This window comes from Armigeres subalbatus, chromosome 1 (genome assembly GCF_024139115.2).
Source record: "Armigeres subalbatus isolate Guangzhou_Male chromosome 1, GZ_Asu_2, whole genome shotgun sequence".
NCBI classification, from domain to species: domain Eukaryota; kingdom Metazoa; phylum Arthropoda; class Insecta; order Diptera; family Culicidae; genus Armigeres; species Armigeres subalbatus.
The window spans coordinates 162,746,944-162,767,286 of NC_085139.1; the positions used below are offsets into that span (position 1 = coordinate 162,746,944).

The 20,343-nt window shown below is 43.8% G+C and overlaps 1 protein-coding gene across 1 annotated transcript in view; it reads left to right on the plus strand.

Moving 5' to 3' along the window:
- Nucleotides 1–17,793: 17,793 nt before the first annotated feature.
- Nucleotides 17,794–20,343, plus strand: part of LOC134205456 (ras-GEF domain-containing family member 1B-like) — a 217,105-nt gene continuing 214,555 nt past the window's right edge. Inside the window, exon 1 of the mRNA XM_062680711.1 lies at nucleotides 17,794–19,336. Coding sequence (XP_062536695.1) covers nucleotides 18,161–19,336 — 1,176 coding nt within the window. The 5' untranslated portion in view covers nucleotides 17,794–18,160. The remainder of the gene's footprint in view (nucleotides 19,337–20,343) is intronic.

A 20,343-nucleotide genomic window follows, 5' to 3' on the forward strand; every position in this document is an offset into this window, starting at 1 on the left:
GCGATAGGGCCTATTCGCCAGCACACAGAGGGACTTGCCGACGCGGTGCCTTCGCCTGCCCCAGCCTTGACGAGGACCCCTTTCCGTCCTCGGGGTCGGAACCCGCCCGGTTGACCGACGCCGCGAAAGCGACGATACCATGTTGTTCTTCGCGCGGCCACTTGTTCGATAAAAGGATCGAGTTCGACCACAGAGCATGACCACCGGTATGACCCATGAAGCCGACTCCGATCCCTTGGACCACCTCTTATTTGCGCCTGAACTAGCCATCCTTGAGTCCACGCGCCACCTTCTGTGTAGCTCCGAGACGATTTGGGCGATAGCCGATAAAACGGCGTTCCAGCCAACTTCGTCTTTACACATCATCCGAACTAGGTTGTCCGGGGTAGTGTCCAGACCACATGTGGCAAGCATGTGGTCACGCATTGCGCGAAAACGTGAGCACACGAACAACACGTGTTCCGCCGTTTCCTCTAAACCTGCGCACACCAAACACTCGGGCGAAGCCGAGCAAGCCAGCTGCTTTACCTGCACTTTGATTTTGCAGCACGCTTAAACGCCGGGCACATCGAGCCACCCATGGGGTGCTTGCTGTTCACAGCTTTGCTGGAACAAATCAAACAATTGGGAGGGTTCGTGCAGCATTGTGCCTTATGTCCCTCCAATCCGCAGCGTCGGCAGAGATTGCTTCTGTCAGGGCCTTTGCAGTCCCATTGCTTGTGCCCCGGTTCCAGGCACTTGAAGCAAACTTCGGGTTGCTCGCATATGCGCACAGGGCATACCGACCATCCCACCTTGACGCTCCCTAACTTGACTACCTCGGAGGCGTCCGCTGCAGATAGCCGAACCAATGCTACCTGCGTCCCTGCCGGACCTTTCCGTAGCCGAACGGCTGCGGTGGGCGTCTCCACTTCACACTGTCGCCACAGTGCCGTGACGAGCTCTTCGACTTCAGTGATCTCGTCCAGGTCTTTAACCCTTAGATTCACCTCCGTCGTGAGTGCCCTCACCTTGACCGTCTCGCCTAGGACCTCCTCCGCCAACTTCTTGTAGGCGGCGCCCTCGAGGCATGCTATGACACTCCTGCCTCAGCACAAACAGATCACTCACTCCCTGCCGAAGCAGCTCACGCGCTACCCTACCGAAGTAGGGACACTCCCCATGCCAATTGGCACTCCCTGGGCTTGTGCTTTTGAAGCGGCACACAGTCGCTTTGATAGAGTCTGATTACGGGCACTTGTGGTTTTCTGGGAGGGATTTTAGCAGAGCCCACTGCTAAATCCCACCACGCCCTAGGCAGTTCTCCCTGACTCACAGACAGCTGGGGAGGGGTCGTCAAGCCCTTGGACATGGTCCACGCTGTCCCTGCTGCCCCAGCCACCGATAGTCTGAGATAGGCTACCTGCGTACCAAAGAGTCCCCCTCTTAGACGTACAGAGGACCGCTCCACCTCTGTGCCGCACTGCTCTTTAACGGCAGAGACGACGTCTTCAGCGGTCGTGACCTCGTCCAGTTGCTTACACTGGAGGGTCACTTCCGCACCCAAGGACCTGACCTGAGCGCCGTCACCCAAGACCTCCTGGGCAAGCTTTTTGTACGCTACACCACTGGATTGCACGCCACGCTTAAGTACCGGCCGCTCACAGCGATTTGAGGACATCGGCGTACTTGTTCTTGTCGGTTTTCACCAGCAAGGCCTCGCCTCTGTCTCTCACCTTCTTCACCGGTCGAGGGGTGTTCGACTTCCACACCCTACTGACCAGCTGCCAAGGATTTGATTCCCCTTGGGCGGATATCAATGGCTGGCTGGGGCCAGCTTGTGGCTCAACAACTTGGCCCTGTTTGGTTCCTTTCACCTTCTTGGGCACACGCCCTTTAGGCTCCGGTGTCTCATCCAAACGACGTTTTGCCTTTATGGTAGCGCCTCTGGGTCGCTTCGAGTTTGGCGTTTTCTTGCCCTCGCTGGCCGCAAGGGTGTCGGTTGCCTCTTTGGCCGCAGTAATACCGCTAGGGGAGGAGAGGGGCTTAGTCTGGATACCTTTGGCTACCTTCTCTGCTACGGCTACACACCAGATGTAAGCATCCTGTTCTTGTCTTGCGCCTTGAACAGCTTGCCGAAGCACCAACAGGCTCTATTTAAACTCCTTGTTGGTGTTCTGCTTACCGCTTATGAACTCGATGATGTCATCGAGTTTCTCGGCCACCACCCGTATCCCTGGTAGTGGCTCATCGGGCGTGCAAGCAAGGCTATTCCTACCACCACTGAAGTTCTTCGGTACTGCCAGTTCACAATGGTCGGAACCCGTGATTTGATGAACTTAATTGTTTTGTGCCCAAACGGCTGATGTGATCTAAATAGTGTCTTCAGAGAAAAAAATCACAAAAATATTGCCCATATTTGAGTGGATTTTATTTTTCAATAGTACCTACTATTGAAAAAGTTGAAAATCTAACTTTTTTCACGAACGTGATAAAAAAAAGTTTCTTCGGCAAAGTTGTAGATCTAGCAAAAATATGACATTTTGCTATAAAAACTTTTTTCCTACGATAAATACTTTTGGAGATATAAGCGTTTTTTATGGAAACTCCCTTAAATTTAGAATTTTTGGTATAACTTTTTTTCTAAACAAAACTCAGATTTGTGATGCTCTACAAAAATGTGAGCACTAAAAAACTACGCGTTTTGATAAATATAAAACTTTGCTACGACAACTATATCAAAAGTTATGAAACTTTTAAGGTCAATTTCACACTGATTTCAATTGCGTATTGGGGAGAAGGTGGCAAACCGAATCACAATGTCAAGTACTCTTCTGAAAATTCAGACTTCATACTATAAAGTAGTGAAAGTTTCGTGAGTGCCAATTCATAAACGAAAAATTGGCGTAATTCAAAAGTATGGAGTTTTCTTTAGAAAAATACACTATTTTTCAATAAGATGCGTATAAGGGAGAGGGTGGCACACCGGGACACAATGTCAGGCACATTTTAGAAAGTTTTTACTTTATGGTTTGAAGGTGGGATGGTTTAGTGAGTGCCAACTCACACACAAACCACTAGGGTCGGCTTCGACAGTACCTGAGAGAAGCTCTCGAAACGCATAAAATTTGATAAATACTGTCGTCAGACAACAATTAAATTTAAAACAAGAAAATAACAATCAAAGTGTGCGCCACCTGAGAGGCCAAATTTTGTTCTGCGTTGTTATGTTGCCTTAGAGAATTGGCTTGGACTGTCAGCTAGATCTCGGCTCAGCTTGACACGCACATGTTTTAAACCTTTTCTCCCCCACAGGACATTATTATACAGTAGACGTTCGATAACTGCAAGTCATTTAACTGCAATGCTTTTTAACTGCAATTCGATAGTTGCAACAGTTTTGCAGTTATCGGACCGCTAAACTTCAAACTGATGTCAAACTCAATGACAGCTGCATTGCGCTGCACATTTGGATGCACTTTTATTGCATCTGACGTCGATTGACAACCGTTTGACGTCTAGAATGCGTTGCAGTTATCGAACGGCATTCGTTAACTGAAAAGTAAACATTTTGCAGTTATCGAACGGCTACTGTACTCTTCTCCGTAATTGTATATGCATATATGGAAGCAGGGCCAGATTTAGAAGGGGGCCGGATGGGGGGGGGGGGGGATTGGCATGGACCCGGGCCCCCACAAATATTATTTATCAAAACTAACTTTTTTTGTACATTTTGGAGCCCCCACAAGCTGTCGGCCCCGGGGCCCCTTCCGGCTAAATCCGGCCCTGGAAGATGGGATGTTGTTGATCTCCCATTCCAGGCATTGACTAAAAAATCAATGATATCAATATTATTTTCCCAAGAAAGTTGAAGCGCCATCTGTCTTCCAATGGACAATTTAATAAATGTGGCTTAAAAATATATAAATATTTAACATAATTATTCACTTAATTAGCACCCACGAAATAACTATCACTACTGCAGCACTGCAGCACAAGCTATCACATAACTATTCGACAATGTTTGCCATCTCTCTCCCTGTCTTCTTCTGTGACATCCGCCAATACACATAACTAGTTATTAACTACAGTAATATCCCGATTTTATCACCCCCCTGGTGAATTTTGGGGTGATAAAATAGGGTATGTGACAAAATTGGAAAAAAAATATTTTCATTTTTTTTAATTCATTCCACAAATATTAATCAGAGAGGCCAAATGCGTGAACGGTACCCGTTATTTCTTGTCGAAGTTGCTTACAGAATATTTCCCAGGTACTCAGAAGTCGTTCGTAATGAACTACAGGCGGTGAAAGTTATTTCATGAAAATCAATGTTATTTTTGGTATTATTTACGAAAATAAAAAGAATGACATTTTTTTTGGGGTGACAAAATCGGGTCGAAAACGTGACAAAATCGGGACGTGATAAAATCGGGTCGAAAACGTGATAAAATCGGGGGTAGACAAAATCGGGGAGTGACAAAATCGGGTCAACACTGTACTTATTCAATGTTTATTAAGTAATTTCATATTTATCAATTTCCAGGATTCTATACCAATCTACTATTTATGCATTTGTATATCCAAGAAACTAGCTTAATAGTACTCTTATTTCAATCAAAGTTAATTGCCTATTTCCGGGGATTAAACCACCCGACTTGGACGTTAATTTACAATGTTATGGAAACTCATATGTGAATATGTACGTTATGTGGAAGATATTGATTTGAAAAATGTATTGGAGGTAACCACTTTCGAGTCCCATCGAAGGGAAAGTGGTTACCTCCAATACATTTTTCAAATCAATATCTTCCACATAACGTACATATTCACATATGAGTTTCCATAACATTGTATAGTACTCTTATGCCATGAGCAAATTTATTTGACCAGAACGACAAATGAACCCAGCCATATCGACATTGCAGTCAAACATCTAACCGCTATAGGTCGAGAAAGGTCATAACTTCTTCGATATACGCATATACGCATATGAAATTAACGAAGTAGATGTGCTTGTTCTAAGTCTCAATAGACCCGAGAATTGTCGATTTCGACACAACTCACGTAAAACGACAGTGTATTTCAGATGGGAGGTATCGACAATTGTCACTTCATTCGAAACGCTTCACCTCATACGAGACGCAGGATAAGCACAAGTTGTCAAAGGTGAGACACTGTTATTACAATTCTAGTTTTTTATGTGTAAATAGGCACTCACCAAACCTTCACACCTATAAACTATAGAATGAAAACTTTCTAAAATGTGCCTAATATTGTGTCCCGGTGTGCCACCCTCTCCCCTATACGCATCTTATTGAAAAATAGTGTATTTTTCTAAAGAAAACTCCATACTTTTGAATTACGCCAATTCTTCGTTTATGAAATGGCACTCACAAAACTTTTACTACTTTATAGTATGAAGTCTGAACTTTCAGAAGAGTACTTGACATTGTGATTCGGTTTGCCACCTTCTCCCCTATACGCAATTGAAATCAGTGTGAAATTGACTTTAAAAGCTTCATAACTTTTGATATAGTTGTCGTAGCAAAGTTTTATATTTATCAAAACGCGTAGTTTTTTAGTGCTCACATTTTTGTAGAACATCACAAATCTGAGTTTTGTTTAGAAAAAAATATCTTATAATACTAAATTTAAGGGAGATTCCATAAAAATAACGCTAATATTTATGAAAGTATTCATCGTAGGAAAAAAGTTTTTATAGCAAAATGTCATATTTTTGCTAGATCTACAACTTTGCCGAAGAAACTTTTTTTTATCACGTTCGTGAAAAAAGTTAGATTTTCAACTTTTTCAATAGTAGGTACTATTGAAAAATAAAATCCACTCAAATATGGGCAATAATTTTGTGATTTTTTTCTCTGAAGACACTATTTAGATCACATCAGCCGTTTGGGCACAAAACAATTAAGTTTATCAAATCACTGGTTCCGACCATTGTGGCAGTTGCAGCAACCGTCAGTCCGCTCTCCCCCTCTCTAATAGAGGACCTCGCTTGATCCCTTTTGGCAAAGGGGTCCACCACCTCCATCTACAAAGATTTTTGCCTTTTAAGACTCATTGTAATATGGGTCCCCCTTGCGTCTGCCGCCGAATCCTACTGGAGTAGTCGCCTTTAGTGATCCCATGGTTATCTATGCCTGCCTTGCGGCAAGCAGGGAAGCCATGCGAGGGTTGACACTTGCGTGTTCAGAGCCAGATCAGCGCAAGTCAGGAAAGGGCATCTGAGCCTACTCCCACCCAGTAGGAAAAACTGGATGGCAGGATTGGGCAGCGTGCTTCAAGGCCCGCCACGGTTTATGGGACGTAAGACAGCCTAGCCATTAGCCCACTCGCCGTTTCGAGTCAGTGTCACCCGGCCCTACTAAAAGAGTAGAATGTCAGACTGCCAGCCCTCGCTTCACAATATACCATACACATAGCTTTGACGTGCCTGCCAGAACCATAATTGAGACCTACGCGAACTACGCTGCCCGCCTGGAGGAGGAGAAGGCCGCCTGGAGGAAGCGGAGTGCGAGGGGATAGAACAGCTGTGCCGTTTTCAAGAAACACGCAAGTTCTATCAGAAGCTCAATGCATCCCGAGCCGCGAGCCGAAATGTGCAGGGATAAGGATGGGAGCATCTTGACGGACGGACGTGTGGTGATAGAAAGGTGGAAGCAGCACTACGAGGATCATTTGAATGGCGCTGAGAGTACAGGCAGTGAAACTCAAGGCAGCGGAAGAGATGACTAAGTCAGTTCAGCGGACGATGTAAGCCAACCAGCCCCCACCTCGAGGGAAGTTAAGGATGCCATCCAACAGCTAAAGACCAATAAATCAGCTGGTAAGGATAGTATCGGAGCTGAGCTCATCAAGATGGGCCCGGAAAAGCTAGCCACTTGTTTGCACAAATTGATAGTCAGAATCTGGGAAACTGAACAGCTAACGGAAGGGGAAGGAAGGGGTTATATGCCCCATCTACAAGAAAGACGACAAGCTGGAGTGTGAGAACTTTCGAGCGATCGCCATCCTTAATGCCGCATACAAAGTGATATCCCAGATCATGTTCCGTCGTCTGTCACCATTAGTGAATGAGTTCGTGAGAAGTTATCAAGCCGGCTTCGTTGACGGCCGCTCGACAACGGACCAGATCTTTACTGTACGGCAATTCCTTCAAAAATGCCGTGAATACCAGGTCCCAAGGCACCATCTGTGCATTGATTTCAAGGCGACATACGACAGTATAGACCGCGTTGAGCTATGGAAAATTATGGACGACAACAGCTTACCTGGGAAGCTTACCAGACTGATCAAAGCAACGGTGGATGGTGTGCAAAACTGTGTGAAGATTTCGGGCGAAAACTCCAGTTCGTTCGAATCGCGCCGGGGACTAAGACAAGGTGATGGACTTTCGTGCCTGTTATTCAACATTGCGCTAGAAGGTGTCATGCGGAGAGCCGGGTGTAACAGCCGGGATACGATTTTCAACAGATCCATTCAATTTATTTGTTTCGCAGATGACATGGGCATTGTCGGCCGAACATTTGCAAAGGTGGCAGAACTGTACACCTGCCTGAAATGCGGAGCAACAAAAGTTGGACTGGTGGTGAGTGCATCGAAGACAAAGTACATGCTTGTGGGTGGAACCGAGCGCGACAGAGCCCGCCTGGGAAGCAATATCATGATAGACGAGGATATCTTCGAGATGGTCGAGGAATTCGTCTACCTTGGATCCTTGCTAACGGCTGATAACAATGTTAGTCGTGAAATACGAAGGCGCATCATCTGTGGAAGTCGGGCCTACTACGGGCTCCAGAAGAAACTGCGGTCAAAAAAGATTCGCCACCGCACCAAATGTGTCATGTTAGCGTCTTGTACATGACACATTTGGTGCGGTGGCGAATCTGAGACCGGTTGTCCTCTACGGACATGAAACATGGACAATGCTCGAGGAGGACTTGCAAGCACTCGGAGTATTCGAGAGACGGTTGCTTAGGACCATCCTTGGCGGTGTGCAAGAAGACTGTGTGTGGCGGCAAAGAATGAACCACGAGCTCGCCCAACTCTACGGCGAACCCAGTATCCAGAAGGTAGCTAAAGCCGGAAGGGTACGATAGGCAGGACATGTTGCAAGAATGCCGGACAGCAACCCTGCAAAGGTGGTGTTCGCTTCCGATCCGGCAGGTACGAAACGGCGTGGAGCGCAGCGAGCGAGGTGGGCAGACCAGGTGCAAAACGACTTAGCGAGCGTGGGGCGCTTTCGAGGATGGAGAGATGCGGCCTCGAACCGTGTATTGTGGTGTCAAATTGTTGATTCAGTGTTATCTGTTTAGATGTAAACTAAATAAATGAAAATGAAAAATAAATTGTTACTGCGATTCAATCAGCAATAAAACTGATTAATAACATCTGTTAGAATTCAATAGGTAATTGCTAACTAATTTAAAGAAAATTCATTTCACTTAATTTTAAGAATAAAATATTTACAGTACTATTTACAATTTAGCCCTCTCAGGGTCTATCCGGGAGAATTATTTTCTAGAAGACTCACTTCCCACACTTGTTCCGCAAAATCTCCCAACAAACAATTGGAGAGAGAGAGAGAATAGGGACTCGCGTTGTAAATAAATGTGCTCTAACACTAGTAAATTTCAATTTTAAGGTTAGGTTTATTTATGGAACGGGAATGTACAGTTGGGGTTAGGAAATGCACCGATATTTCACCTTACCGGTATCGGTTGGCTACCATACGACGATAGGGTTGTCACCGAATAATCTCAATGATAGGGTTGCACCTTCTTCGATGTCTATCTTGGGTTCGGAGCTGGACTGACAGCACCAGCGACGATAATAGGGTGACCGTTCTTCGACGGCTCACGATTTAACCAAAGGAGCTTCACTCACAGGGTTGTCACGGAGTCACGGAATGCTTCGTCCCACGTTACACGGTAACTGGTCGTCTACGGGCACTTTTTGACCGGAAAATCACTGGTCACTCTATGGTAATTGGGTTAAGTGGATTGCTTGTTCACCACTAACACGGCACGGAAACTGGATTAACTTTTTGTTCCTGCGGAGAAAATCGAAGCTAGTTCAAACGCTAACGTATTTTTTTGTTACCAAAAGAGAGCGAATCCTGCTCCAACCTCCCTTTTATACCCTCTACGGGGCATGCCGGATTTTGGCCTATTGTCCATTGCTTATGGACATCATCTCTCAACAGTTGTTATGATGCGAGATGATGCTTACGGGCATCGGTAGGAATGGATCGACTTTTGCTTGTTGATAACAAGAGGTATCACGAAGTAGGATAAAGATTTGAATTCAAATTTATTTACTTTTTTCAAATTCATTTTCTTTTTATTGGTATCATAGAATGAGGGAATCGGATTTCATTTTTTTAAACTAAGTGTAGAGAACAATTATCAATAATTGAAGGTAAATATGCGAAGCAAAATAAAAACGAAGCAAATGCAAGATTGGGACCTATCTTAGAGGTAAAATACCTAACGGCTAGTCAAAACTGTAGTGCAGATTTTCATTGAGGTTGTACAAAAACTCACTAATTGATTTGCCTACACTGTCCGTATGAAGCAAAAAAAATCAGATCGCACAATCGTTCCTCGTGATTAATCTGGCACTTTTTGAATTATATTCGGGCCGCAAAAGCAGATCGAATCGCACGCTTGTTCTCATCGAAACACGATTGAATCAATCTCGTAAACATAGGAATCGATAAAAATAATTTGAGTATCAATTAGTCAATTTCATTTCCTCAACACTCCGTTTACGTAAAGGTATATATAAGAATTTTTAATTCCTTACATATAGAATTTTGATGTGTGGAAATGACTCCCGATGGCCCCATCGAATCCTATCGAAATCACTTGGATATGGTTAAAAATAAATAATCGATCAAAAAATAAACTGGAATAAGCTCAACAAATTTCCATTAGGCGAATACCCTTGCCATTTGAGGTCTATTTGCTCCTGGGTGAGCAATTGTAAAGAAGGGCGATTCAACCTAGCATATTTTTGGTGACATATTACATCTAAAGAGTGGGTACTCTACACATTGGTCATGGCAGCATTTTGTATAACATTTTTACTTCTGACTTACTTGATGTACCACCAGGGTGTCAGAAATCTTTGTTTGCAGATGACACCCATGTTGACAGATGAAAGGCCCAGCCATTGTAGTAAATTGCAAAAAAAAAATTGGTCATTTTTTCCACTTACTTGCAAAAATGGAAAAATTTCTCCGAATGCCAAATGCTTATAATTATCCCACATAAGCCGAGAGCTTCTTATTTAAAACTTTCTAGCAGACATATTGTCACTATGAATGAGGCTCCAATTAATTGGTCTAGCGAAGCTAAATTTTTAGGACTTCGGCTAGATCAAAAATAACTTGTAATGTAACAAATATGTTGAGTGTCTATATCCACTTATAAACTGAAAATCAAAAGAAAATTTTATAGAACTTAAGTAAATTTACATAAATCCATGGGGTTTCCGAAGAACTTTACTAGCTTATTGCGAAGAATGTTGCGAATAGATGTTTGAAATTTCTAAAGAAAATCCCTTGAACTCTGAACAGTTTTCTGAGAAAATTCGGAAAAAAGCCGTCACCGCTAAGTAAAATGGCGACATACTCCATCGCGCCAGCACATACCTCTAGCCCATTAGTCTTTTATTTATTTCGTTATGATGTAGGATAAATATGGGAGCCCAAGTAACAATTAAGGTTGTATCAGAGTTTTATAGCGTTCTTCAAAACCTAATCTCAAATCCTTCCATGCAGTCCTCGCAGTTTCCACAACCTCCTGTAGATTTCTATAAAACTATGTTACAACCAGTTGGCCCAGTTTTATTGCAATCATTAAAACCTAATATGCGTTTCAGTTCAGAACCAACGGTTTTATAATATACTTCAAGTCTCACATAAAACCTCCTCTAGACTTGGTGGTTTTGAGAACCACTATATAACCATGATACAACCACTTCATGACTATGATACAACAACAAATAAGTCAATTATGAAGCAGTTGTCAACTCTCAGTTTGATTATTTGTTTATTGTTTGTACTAGAAAAAAAAATGCTTTTCTTCCTGCAATACATGGATTACATGTCAACAACAAAAGTAAAAGAATTATTATCAGCCAGTTCAATAAAAGTTCATATCTGGCTTTGAGTGTTCTATGCATGTTTTTCAAGTTTAATTAATTGTCTTAGTTAATTACTTTAAAAATAATTTCAATGAATAACCAATTTGGTTGATCAAATAATCAAAGCATTGCTCCTAAAACTTATTAGGATGTCCAATTTTACCGTTTAAAAGGTGAAACAGAAATTTGCATGATATTTCGATTATGAAAATTCATTATTTTTTTCATATCGGCGACATTTTTTCGAATAAAACTTTGATTGCATAAAAAATGCCTCTATATAACCATCACTCCTAAACTGGCCCTATCTGGGCATTTCAATCACCTAGAGGTTTTATCTTGGCCTTTTTCAAGACCATGTTACGACTAGCAAGTTTTATCTTGGTCAAACCTAAAGCTTGGTAGTTTTATATACAATGACAACATGACAATGTAGACAGACATTAAAAAATCATAAACAAACTTTTTCTGCCCTCGGCATCGAATGCAAGTACTTTTAAAAATAAGTATTTCAATTAAAAAGCATATAGTGGCAATTGTTAAATGGTATAATTTGTACCATAAAAGTGTTTTATTCGTGTTAATTTGGCAAAGGATGTATGGATTAAATACATATTTTCATACCCCTCATGGGCAAAAGCTGTTTAAACAGTTTTTTCAACGACTTAAATATATAAGGGAACTGCTCCTGGATTTCAACTCATGGCTCCGATGTTCATCCCATTGAAAGCCGAGCAATGAAAAGGTATTTGATTTGTGATTTTTTTTCAGCAGGAGTTCGCATGTTGATGAAAGAAACGAAGAAATTGGTGCCGTATTTCTTTACTTCCCGATAAGATGAATGTATTTTCAGTGAGTGAGATGGAGATCGGAACAGTTCCCCTACATAATTCACGACATAGAAAAAACTGCTAATGTTTTTTTTTCATTTTCGACTGAAGGCGAAATGAAAAAACTTCCGTGGGTTAAACAATTTGTGCTGAAAATTTAGTTTCTATCAATAGTAGTAGTTGCAAGCTTCATATTCCTATGCAGGTCTTATTCAGTAGTAAAGGTTATATGTGGGTTTTATACAGGACTCTACGAAGCTTTGCAGCTTTTATAAGTCTTGATCAAAACCAACATATAACTTAACTGCTGGCTTTATGTCAGTTCCATTTTTTAGCTCTGAGGAGGAACACAGGAGCATTATAAAACCTAAAGAGCTGGGGTTTTATATTGGAATTCAAAACGTAGTTCTCAAGTACTCTTGCGGATCTAATGAAATGACAACTGAGTAAAACCAAAATAAAACTTTAAGCATTTCTACATGCCGTAATAAAACCTCTATAAAACTAGCATAAATCTTCGAAGCATTGAGATTGTTACTTGGGAGGTAACTCTTTTGTCTTCAAACTTTTTCAGTAATTCAAAATCCCATATGTTGAAAAGGCAGGGCAGCAGGGACTATGTCCAAGGGCTTGACGATCCCTCCCCAGGCCATCTGCGAGTTGTGGGGCTTGCCTAGGATGTGGTGGGGTTTGACAGTGGGCCCTGTTAAACCTCTATAAAAAGCTGCATGTATCCGCAAGTAGGCTCCACCAAAGCGACCGTGTGCCGCTCAAAGCGCACAAGCCCAAGTCCTGGTGTTAGGTGGGACGCTAAACAGCCCTGACACGACGGCCCTCCGACGAGACAGGAGGTTTGCGCAGGCCCAATAAGCCGCCTAGAAAACCAATCATTACGAACAATATAAGAGATAATGCGACTCGATATAATCGGCAAAGACCTAGGCGACGAATACAGGATCACGATTGGAAGCTTGGAACATGGAATTGCAAGTCGCTAGGTTTCGCAGGTTGCGACAGGATGATCTACGATGAATTACATCCCCGCAACTTCGACGTCGTGGCGCTGCAGGAGATTTGCTGGACAGGACAGAAAGTGTGGAAAAGCGGGCATCGAGCGGCTACCTTCTACCAAAGCTGTGGCACCACCAACGAGCTGGGAACCGGCTTCATAGTGCTGGGTAAGATGCGCCAACGCGTGATTGGGTGGCAGCCAATCAACGCAAGGATGTGCAAGCTGAGGATTAAAGGCCGTTTCTTCAACTATAGCATCATCAACGTGCACTGCCCACACGAAGGGAGACCCGACGACGAGAAAGAAGCGTTCTACGCACAGCTGGAGCAGACATACGATGGATGCCCACTGCGGGACGTTAAAATCGTCATCGGTGACATGAACGCACAGGTAGGAAGGGAGGAAATGTATAGACCGGTCATCGGACCGGATAGTCTGCACACCGTATCGAATGACAACGGCCAACGATGCATAAACTTCGCAGCCTCCCGCGGAATGGTAGTCCGAAGCACCTTCTTCCCCGCAAAAATATCCACAAGGCCACATGGAGATCACCTAACCAAGAAACGGAAAACCAAATCGACCACGTTCTAATCGACGGTAAATTCTTCTCCGACATCACGAACGTCCGCACTTACCGCAGTGCGAATATTGAATCCGACCACTACCTCTTTGCAGTATGCCTGCGCTCAAAACTCTCGACGGTGTACAACACGCGTCGAAGTCGGACGCCGCGGCTTAACATTGGGCGGCTACAAGACGGTAGACTAGCCCAAGAATACGCGCAGCAGCTGGAAGTGGCACTTCCAACGGAAGAGCAGCTAGGCGCAGCATCTCTTGAAGATGGCTGGAGAGATATTCGATCCGCCATTGGTAGCACCGCAACCGCTGCACTTGGCACGGTGCCCTCGGATCAGAGAAACGACTGGTATGACGGCGAATGTGAGCAGTTAGTGGAAGAGAAGAATGCAGCATGGGCGAGATTGCTGCAACACCGCACGAGAGCGAACGAGGCACGATATAAACAGGCGCGGAACAGACAAAACTCGATTTTCCGGAGGAAAAAGCGCCAGCAGGAAGATCGAGACCGTGAAGAAACGGAGCAACTGTACCGCGCTAATAACACACGAAAGTTCTATGAGAAGTTAAACCGTTCATGTAAGGGCTACGTGCCACAGCCCGATATGTGTAAGGACATAAACGGGAACCTTCTTACGAACGAGCGTGAGGTGATCCAAAGGTGGCGGCAGCACTACGAAGAACACCTGAATGGCGATGTGGCAGACGAAGATGGCGGTATGGTGATGGACCTGGGAGAACGCGCACAGGACATAATTCTACCGGCTCCGGATCTCCAGGAAATCCAGGAGGAGATTGGCCGGCTCAAGAACAACAAAGCCCCTGGGGTTGACCAACTACTAGGAGAGCTATTTAAACACGGTGGTGAGGCACTGGCTAGAGCGCTGCACTGGGTCATTACCAAGATTTGGGAGGAGGAAGTTATGCCGCAGGAGTGGATGGAAGGTGTCGTGTGTCCCATCTACAAAAAGGGCGATAAGCTGGATTGTAGCAACTACCGCGCAATCACATTGCTGAACGCCGCCTACAAGGTACTCTCCCAAATTTTATGCCGTCGACTAGCACCAACTGCAAGGGAGTTCGTGGGGCAGTACCAGTTCGTGGGGCAGTTTTATGGGCGAACGCTCCACCACGGACCAGGTGTTTGCCATTCGCCAAGTACTGCAGAAATGCCGCGAACACAACGTGCCCACACATCATCTATTCATCGACTTCAAAGCCGCATATGATACAATCGATCGGGACCAGCTATGGCAGCTAATGCACGAACACGGTTTTCCGGATAAACTGACACGGTTGATCAAAGCGACGATGGATCGGGTGATGTGCGTAGTTCGAGTTTCAGGGGCATTCTCGAGTCCCTTCTAAACCCGCAGAGGGTTACGGCAAGGTGATGGTCTTTCGTGTTTGCTATTCAACATCGCTTTGGAAGATGTAATACGAAGAGCAGGGATTAACACGAGTGGTACAATTTTCAATAAGCCCGTCCAGCTATTTGGTTTCGCCGACGACATAGATATTATGGCACGTAACTTTGAGAAGATGGAGGAAGCCTACATCAGACTGAAGAGGGAAGCCAAGCGGATCGGACTAGTCATCAACACGTCGAAGACGAAGTACATGATAGGAAGAGGTTCAAGAGAAGACAATGTGAGCCACCCACCGCGAGTTTGCATCGGTGGTGACGAAATCGAGGTGGTAGAAGAATTTGTGTACTTGGGCTCACTGGTGACTGCCGAAAATGACACCAGTAGAGAAATTCGGAGACGCATAGTGGCTGGAAATCGTACGTACTTTGGACTCCGCAAGACGCTCCGATCGAATAGAGTTCGCCGCCGTACCAAACTGACAATCTACAAAACGCTAATTAGACCGGTAGTCCTCTACGGACACGAGACCTGGACGATGCTCGTGGAGGACCAACGCGCACTTGGAGTTTTCGAAAGGAAAGTGCTGCGTACCATCTATGGTGGGGTGCAGATGGCGGACGGTACGTGGAGGAGGCGAATGAACCACGAATTGCATCAGCTGTTGGGAGAACCATCCATCGTTCACACCGCGAAAATCGGACGACTGCGATGGGCCGGGCACGTAGCCAGAATGTCGGACAGTAACCCGGTGAAAATGGTTCTCGACAACGATCCGACGGGCACAAGAAGGCGAGGTGCGCAGCGGGCAAGGTGGATCGATCAGGTGGAAGATGACTTGCGGACCCTCCGTAGACTGCGTGGTTGGCGACGTGTAGCCATGGACCGAGCCGAATGGAGAAGACTCTTATATATCGCACAGGCCACTTCGGCCTTAGTCTGAATAAATAATAATATGTTGAAAACTGCCATACTGCCGTAATCTGGCAAAGTGACGTACGTTGTTGGAGATTACAACGAACAAAATTGCTGGAGCAATGAAGAAAATTTATGCAGTTGTTGTAAAGTTGTGCGTAAACGAACACAAACAAATTCATAAAAAATCGTCCATATTGGATATCTGTTACAGATTTCCTATGTACTAGTGGTTTTTTCTATATGTAAATAAATGTTGATATGTTGATGTCACAATCATTTCGCAATTGGTTATTCAGAGATTCCGAGCAAGGTCGAACATAAATTCATTAAATTTTCATAAACCCCATCATTGGAGACGAATTTTATTTTATCGTTTTGACATTATTTTCTTATATTTTTTCCCAGTGTTGAATGGTTATGACTGGCTGAACAATGGTTGAAATAAAAATCTTGTCCAGTTATTAACAAACTGTAGTTTGACAGATTGACTTGTTGATTAAGAGTCCAATTATGATTCATATTCAGCCATACGATTATTTATGTTTTGCATTGAGTAAGCCATAACTTACAAATGAAGGATGGCGCGGATGGCAATGTTACCGGCGGATGATCAAATGACAGCAGTTCGAGACCCGATTTAGGAAAATTTTAAAATGATTATATGAAAATAGCAATTGCAATACGTTCAATGGAGATCTTGATGATGTTACTCTCAATGCGTTATTATTTTCGAAGAATTTACATGTAGCTGAATTAAGGCTAAATAAAATGCTTATTAGAGGTTTAACGAATCAGGTAATGAAATTGTTTTTCAAAATGAGATGTTGTAGCTGTATAACTTCTCCAAAATTGTGTGAACAAAGCCTGAACAGAAGTTGCGATAAGACATAGTACAGACATAATTCAACACAGTGCTGAACTGAATCATCACACTGATGTTAGTTAAACTAGTGAATGTTTGTTGGGGTATACGTCATTTTCCAAAAAATAGTTAAGAGATAAATGGAAAACATGTATTTTGTAAAATGGCGCATACGCCCTAGCCTCCTTTATTCACGTCAATGTTTGACAGATACTTATTTGGACCTCAACAGTAAGGCCTTCTTCAGTGCCTCGTACTTGTCTCAAAGTTGAGTCAAGTACGAAACACTTATTAAAGAGAAACGCGCAGTAAGTGCGTAAGCAGTAAGTGCGTTAGGAAGTAAGCTTCCTAACAAACATTCAAGATGTGTGAAGCGCTTATGTGACCGAAAATAGTCTTCTTCGGCTCAAAAACTAGCTTATTCAGCTAAAATTGTTTGTTGGATTGATGCCAATCCTTATAGGTACCTTCAAATATCTTTCTCTACTTTAACACGATATTTATTATGATAAATGGCGTCATCTGAATAGGCTATTTAGAACAGCGTACGTTGCCTACCCCATTTGGTATCCTTTTTCAAACCAACAAACAACCTTCAAACACTGACAACTGATGTCACAATTTCAAAAGCTTTCCAAACATACGAAGAGCGCATGCTTCGACATTTTCGCCCGTCACATTCCCCCATGTAGATTTTTCCACTCGCGCCAGTCCTCATGACTCGCCGGACAGCATAATAATGCTCCGCCAGGATATGTTTGTTGTTATTCGAAACGTGGGGGAGGATTTCCACCCACCCGTCTGTGAACGGAAAAGTATTATTAGGGGTTGGCCTACCTCCATCTCTTTCATTAGGATATTGCATTATGAGCAAGTCACTTGCAAGTCTATCGCGTAAGGAAATTCGCATGCCATTTCCCGCGGCGTAAAGGGGAGAACCATGTTTTGGCGTTCAACCGCCCTAGATCGTACGTTCCGCCACGCAGTACCCCACTGCCCCCCTTTTCGTGTATCCTGACTGGCACTGTCTGGCTGGCACGTCAAATAACAGGATATTCGCCATCTACGTGGGCTACGGTACGGAAGGTGTCCAGATCAACATGGATGGAGAACGAGCGTCTAGCTTTTATTTCGAGGGATATAACTATCTATAATATGTGATTTGATATATTCATCCGGTATTGTGTTGTTTCAAACTCGAGATTGAAGGAATTGTGCCGATAAACGGCTTATATTAGGTGTAGCCATTGCATTGGATTACTTTTAAATGAAAGAAGCATTATTGTGATTGCAGAAATAGAATTGATACGAGCTTAACGTGGTGATATTTCGAATAAGGCGGAAAAGTATTCTAGAGTTGTGTAGTGAATATCGATTCCTGTAATTGGCGTGAATTACAATTAAACCGAGTTTCAAGTGTGTTGAGCATCATTGTTGAAAATGATACAGCAAAGTGAAAAAAGGCAAAATGCAGAAGAAGGTGTTCCTCGTATGAAGCCAGCCCTTCCAGCCAAGCCGATCAATATTCCACCCCCAAACCATCACCACATTGTCTTAGGCAATTCCGGCAGTTTCAGTGCCATTAATTCTGTTTCCAGTAGCAAAGTGAAGGAAATTCGCAAAAACTTTACCGCAGCGTCGAAATCCGTCGACGGAGATTCATTAGAATGCGGCAGCAGCAAACGTCACTTTCCGACATCGCATGTCGTCGCAACTTCTGCTCCAGACGAACAGCTGCGACTGGGCAGTGTCGGTAGTTGTGGCCGCAGTGGAAGTGGTAGCGGTATGTCAACCACCCCTTTAGTAGCAGCATCGTCGTCCTCGCCACGTAAAAACGATCCGACGAAAAAGCTTTCCGACAAAAAAGTTACCCCTTCCTCCCCTAGTCTTGGTTGCACGAATGATTGCTGCGGAATTATCCTAAACTCTAACAGCCATAAACAAGGCCTACAGAGCCACAAGAATGGCACCAATTGCAGTTTGAGCAGTGCCGGTACTGTGGCGAAAACATGCTTTTCCACGGAAGATACCAAGCAAATGAAAAGCCAGAAAGCCGAACTGGGTCGAATAAAAACTTCCAGCGATAGTGTCGACAGTTCGTTATCATCTAGTTCGGGTGGATTTAAGGATCCTGATTTCATAACACGCCAAACGATGGCCTTTGAGTTGTACAAATCCCGAGATACAGCCACCTCTAGTAGTAGCACATGCATCACCAAACCACCCCAACATATTCAAAGCATATCGCAATATCAGAAATCATCGAAACAGCTGGAGCAAATGCTTGCACAACGACTGGAGAAAAGCCTAGCACTGGGTGGGGGCGGTCCTTCGGCTGCTATTGTTATGGCTGGAGCTGGGACCCCGCCAGTGCATCCCAGCACTGCCACACACCTCCGGGCGCGTAGTATCGATACGGGGATGGGAAACACTAGCCTAAGCACCAGTAGCAATAGTGCCGGGTGCTATCTGGGATCGAGCACGATTCCAAAGCAAATTCAGCAGAAGCTGCAGGAGGAGATGAAAATGCAGTGTAAAAACATCAAAGAAAAGTATTTGATAGAGAAACGACACCCCCAGGAGCACTACAAACCGGCGTACAGGGAAGCAGGACAGGTGAGTAATTAGCTCCAGTGCATTACTGTGCAGATTGCACATGTCGATGAGGATGGATTTCCCGCGTAAATCTAATTACGAGTATAACGAAATTGAAGATTAACATCACTGTTTGAAAAAGTTTTCTAAGCGTTGGCCGTTTGGCGTTAGATGACGTTACATGGTTATTTGGCAGGCTGGCAGGTGAAAAATTGTTATCCTTCTTCCCATGTTTCGCGAAAATCATATGCCGGTCTGTTTTATCTCCGAACTGATTGTATCTGACGATGCGCCAATTTTTCGATAAACTCAACTAACATATTTGTTTTGTACATTAGTTTTTCATGTCAAGTGTTTGGCCACAAGGCCCTTCATCTTCAGGTATTAGAACGTCGGCTCCAGGGGAACATTCACCTCAATTTGGGATATTTCTGCTATCGCCTTCACAGTCTTCCTTTTCACGCACCTGACGGTCAAAGGAAGTATACAAAAAGGAAAAGTAGGGTAACCGGCGGTAATGTTGGCCCTGGATGTAACATTGGCTCATCACGCAAATTAATCAATATTTCAGCGATAATGCGTCGATTTGTAGGAAGATATTAACCACTGCTTCTTTAGAAAAGTGTATCAAACACATATCTGCTTCATAACTCTAAATTTATACACTTCTTAAACTATTAAAAGCAATTATCTTGCGTGAAAAATCACTTTGACTCGGTTTTTTAGCAGCCATGTTCCGTTGACTTATGCAGGCTGGCTGTGCTAGAGTTTTTATTTTGCCCAATAAAAGAGTTTTCTGAATGAACATACCTGCTTTCGCACATCAGATGAATGGATAACAACCACACTATGTCAGCTATCATTTTTATTTCACAATTTCCATTAGTAAAGCGAAATAATAAACCAAAACTTTTTTGGACAATACTGGGGGCACCCGTAACCAAATGGTGGCATGCGCTTTCGATTTGTAGCACCACGTTAGTATAGGTGAAACTCTTAAATCAAAACATTCTCACCAATAACTCGTA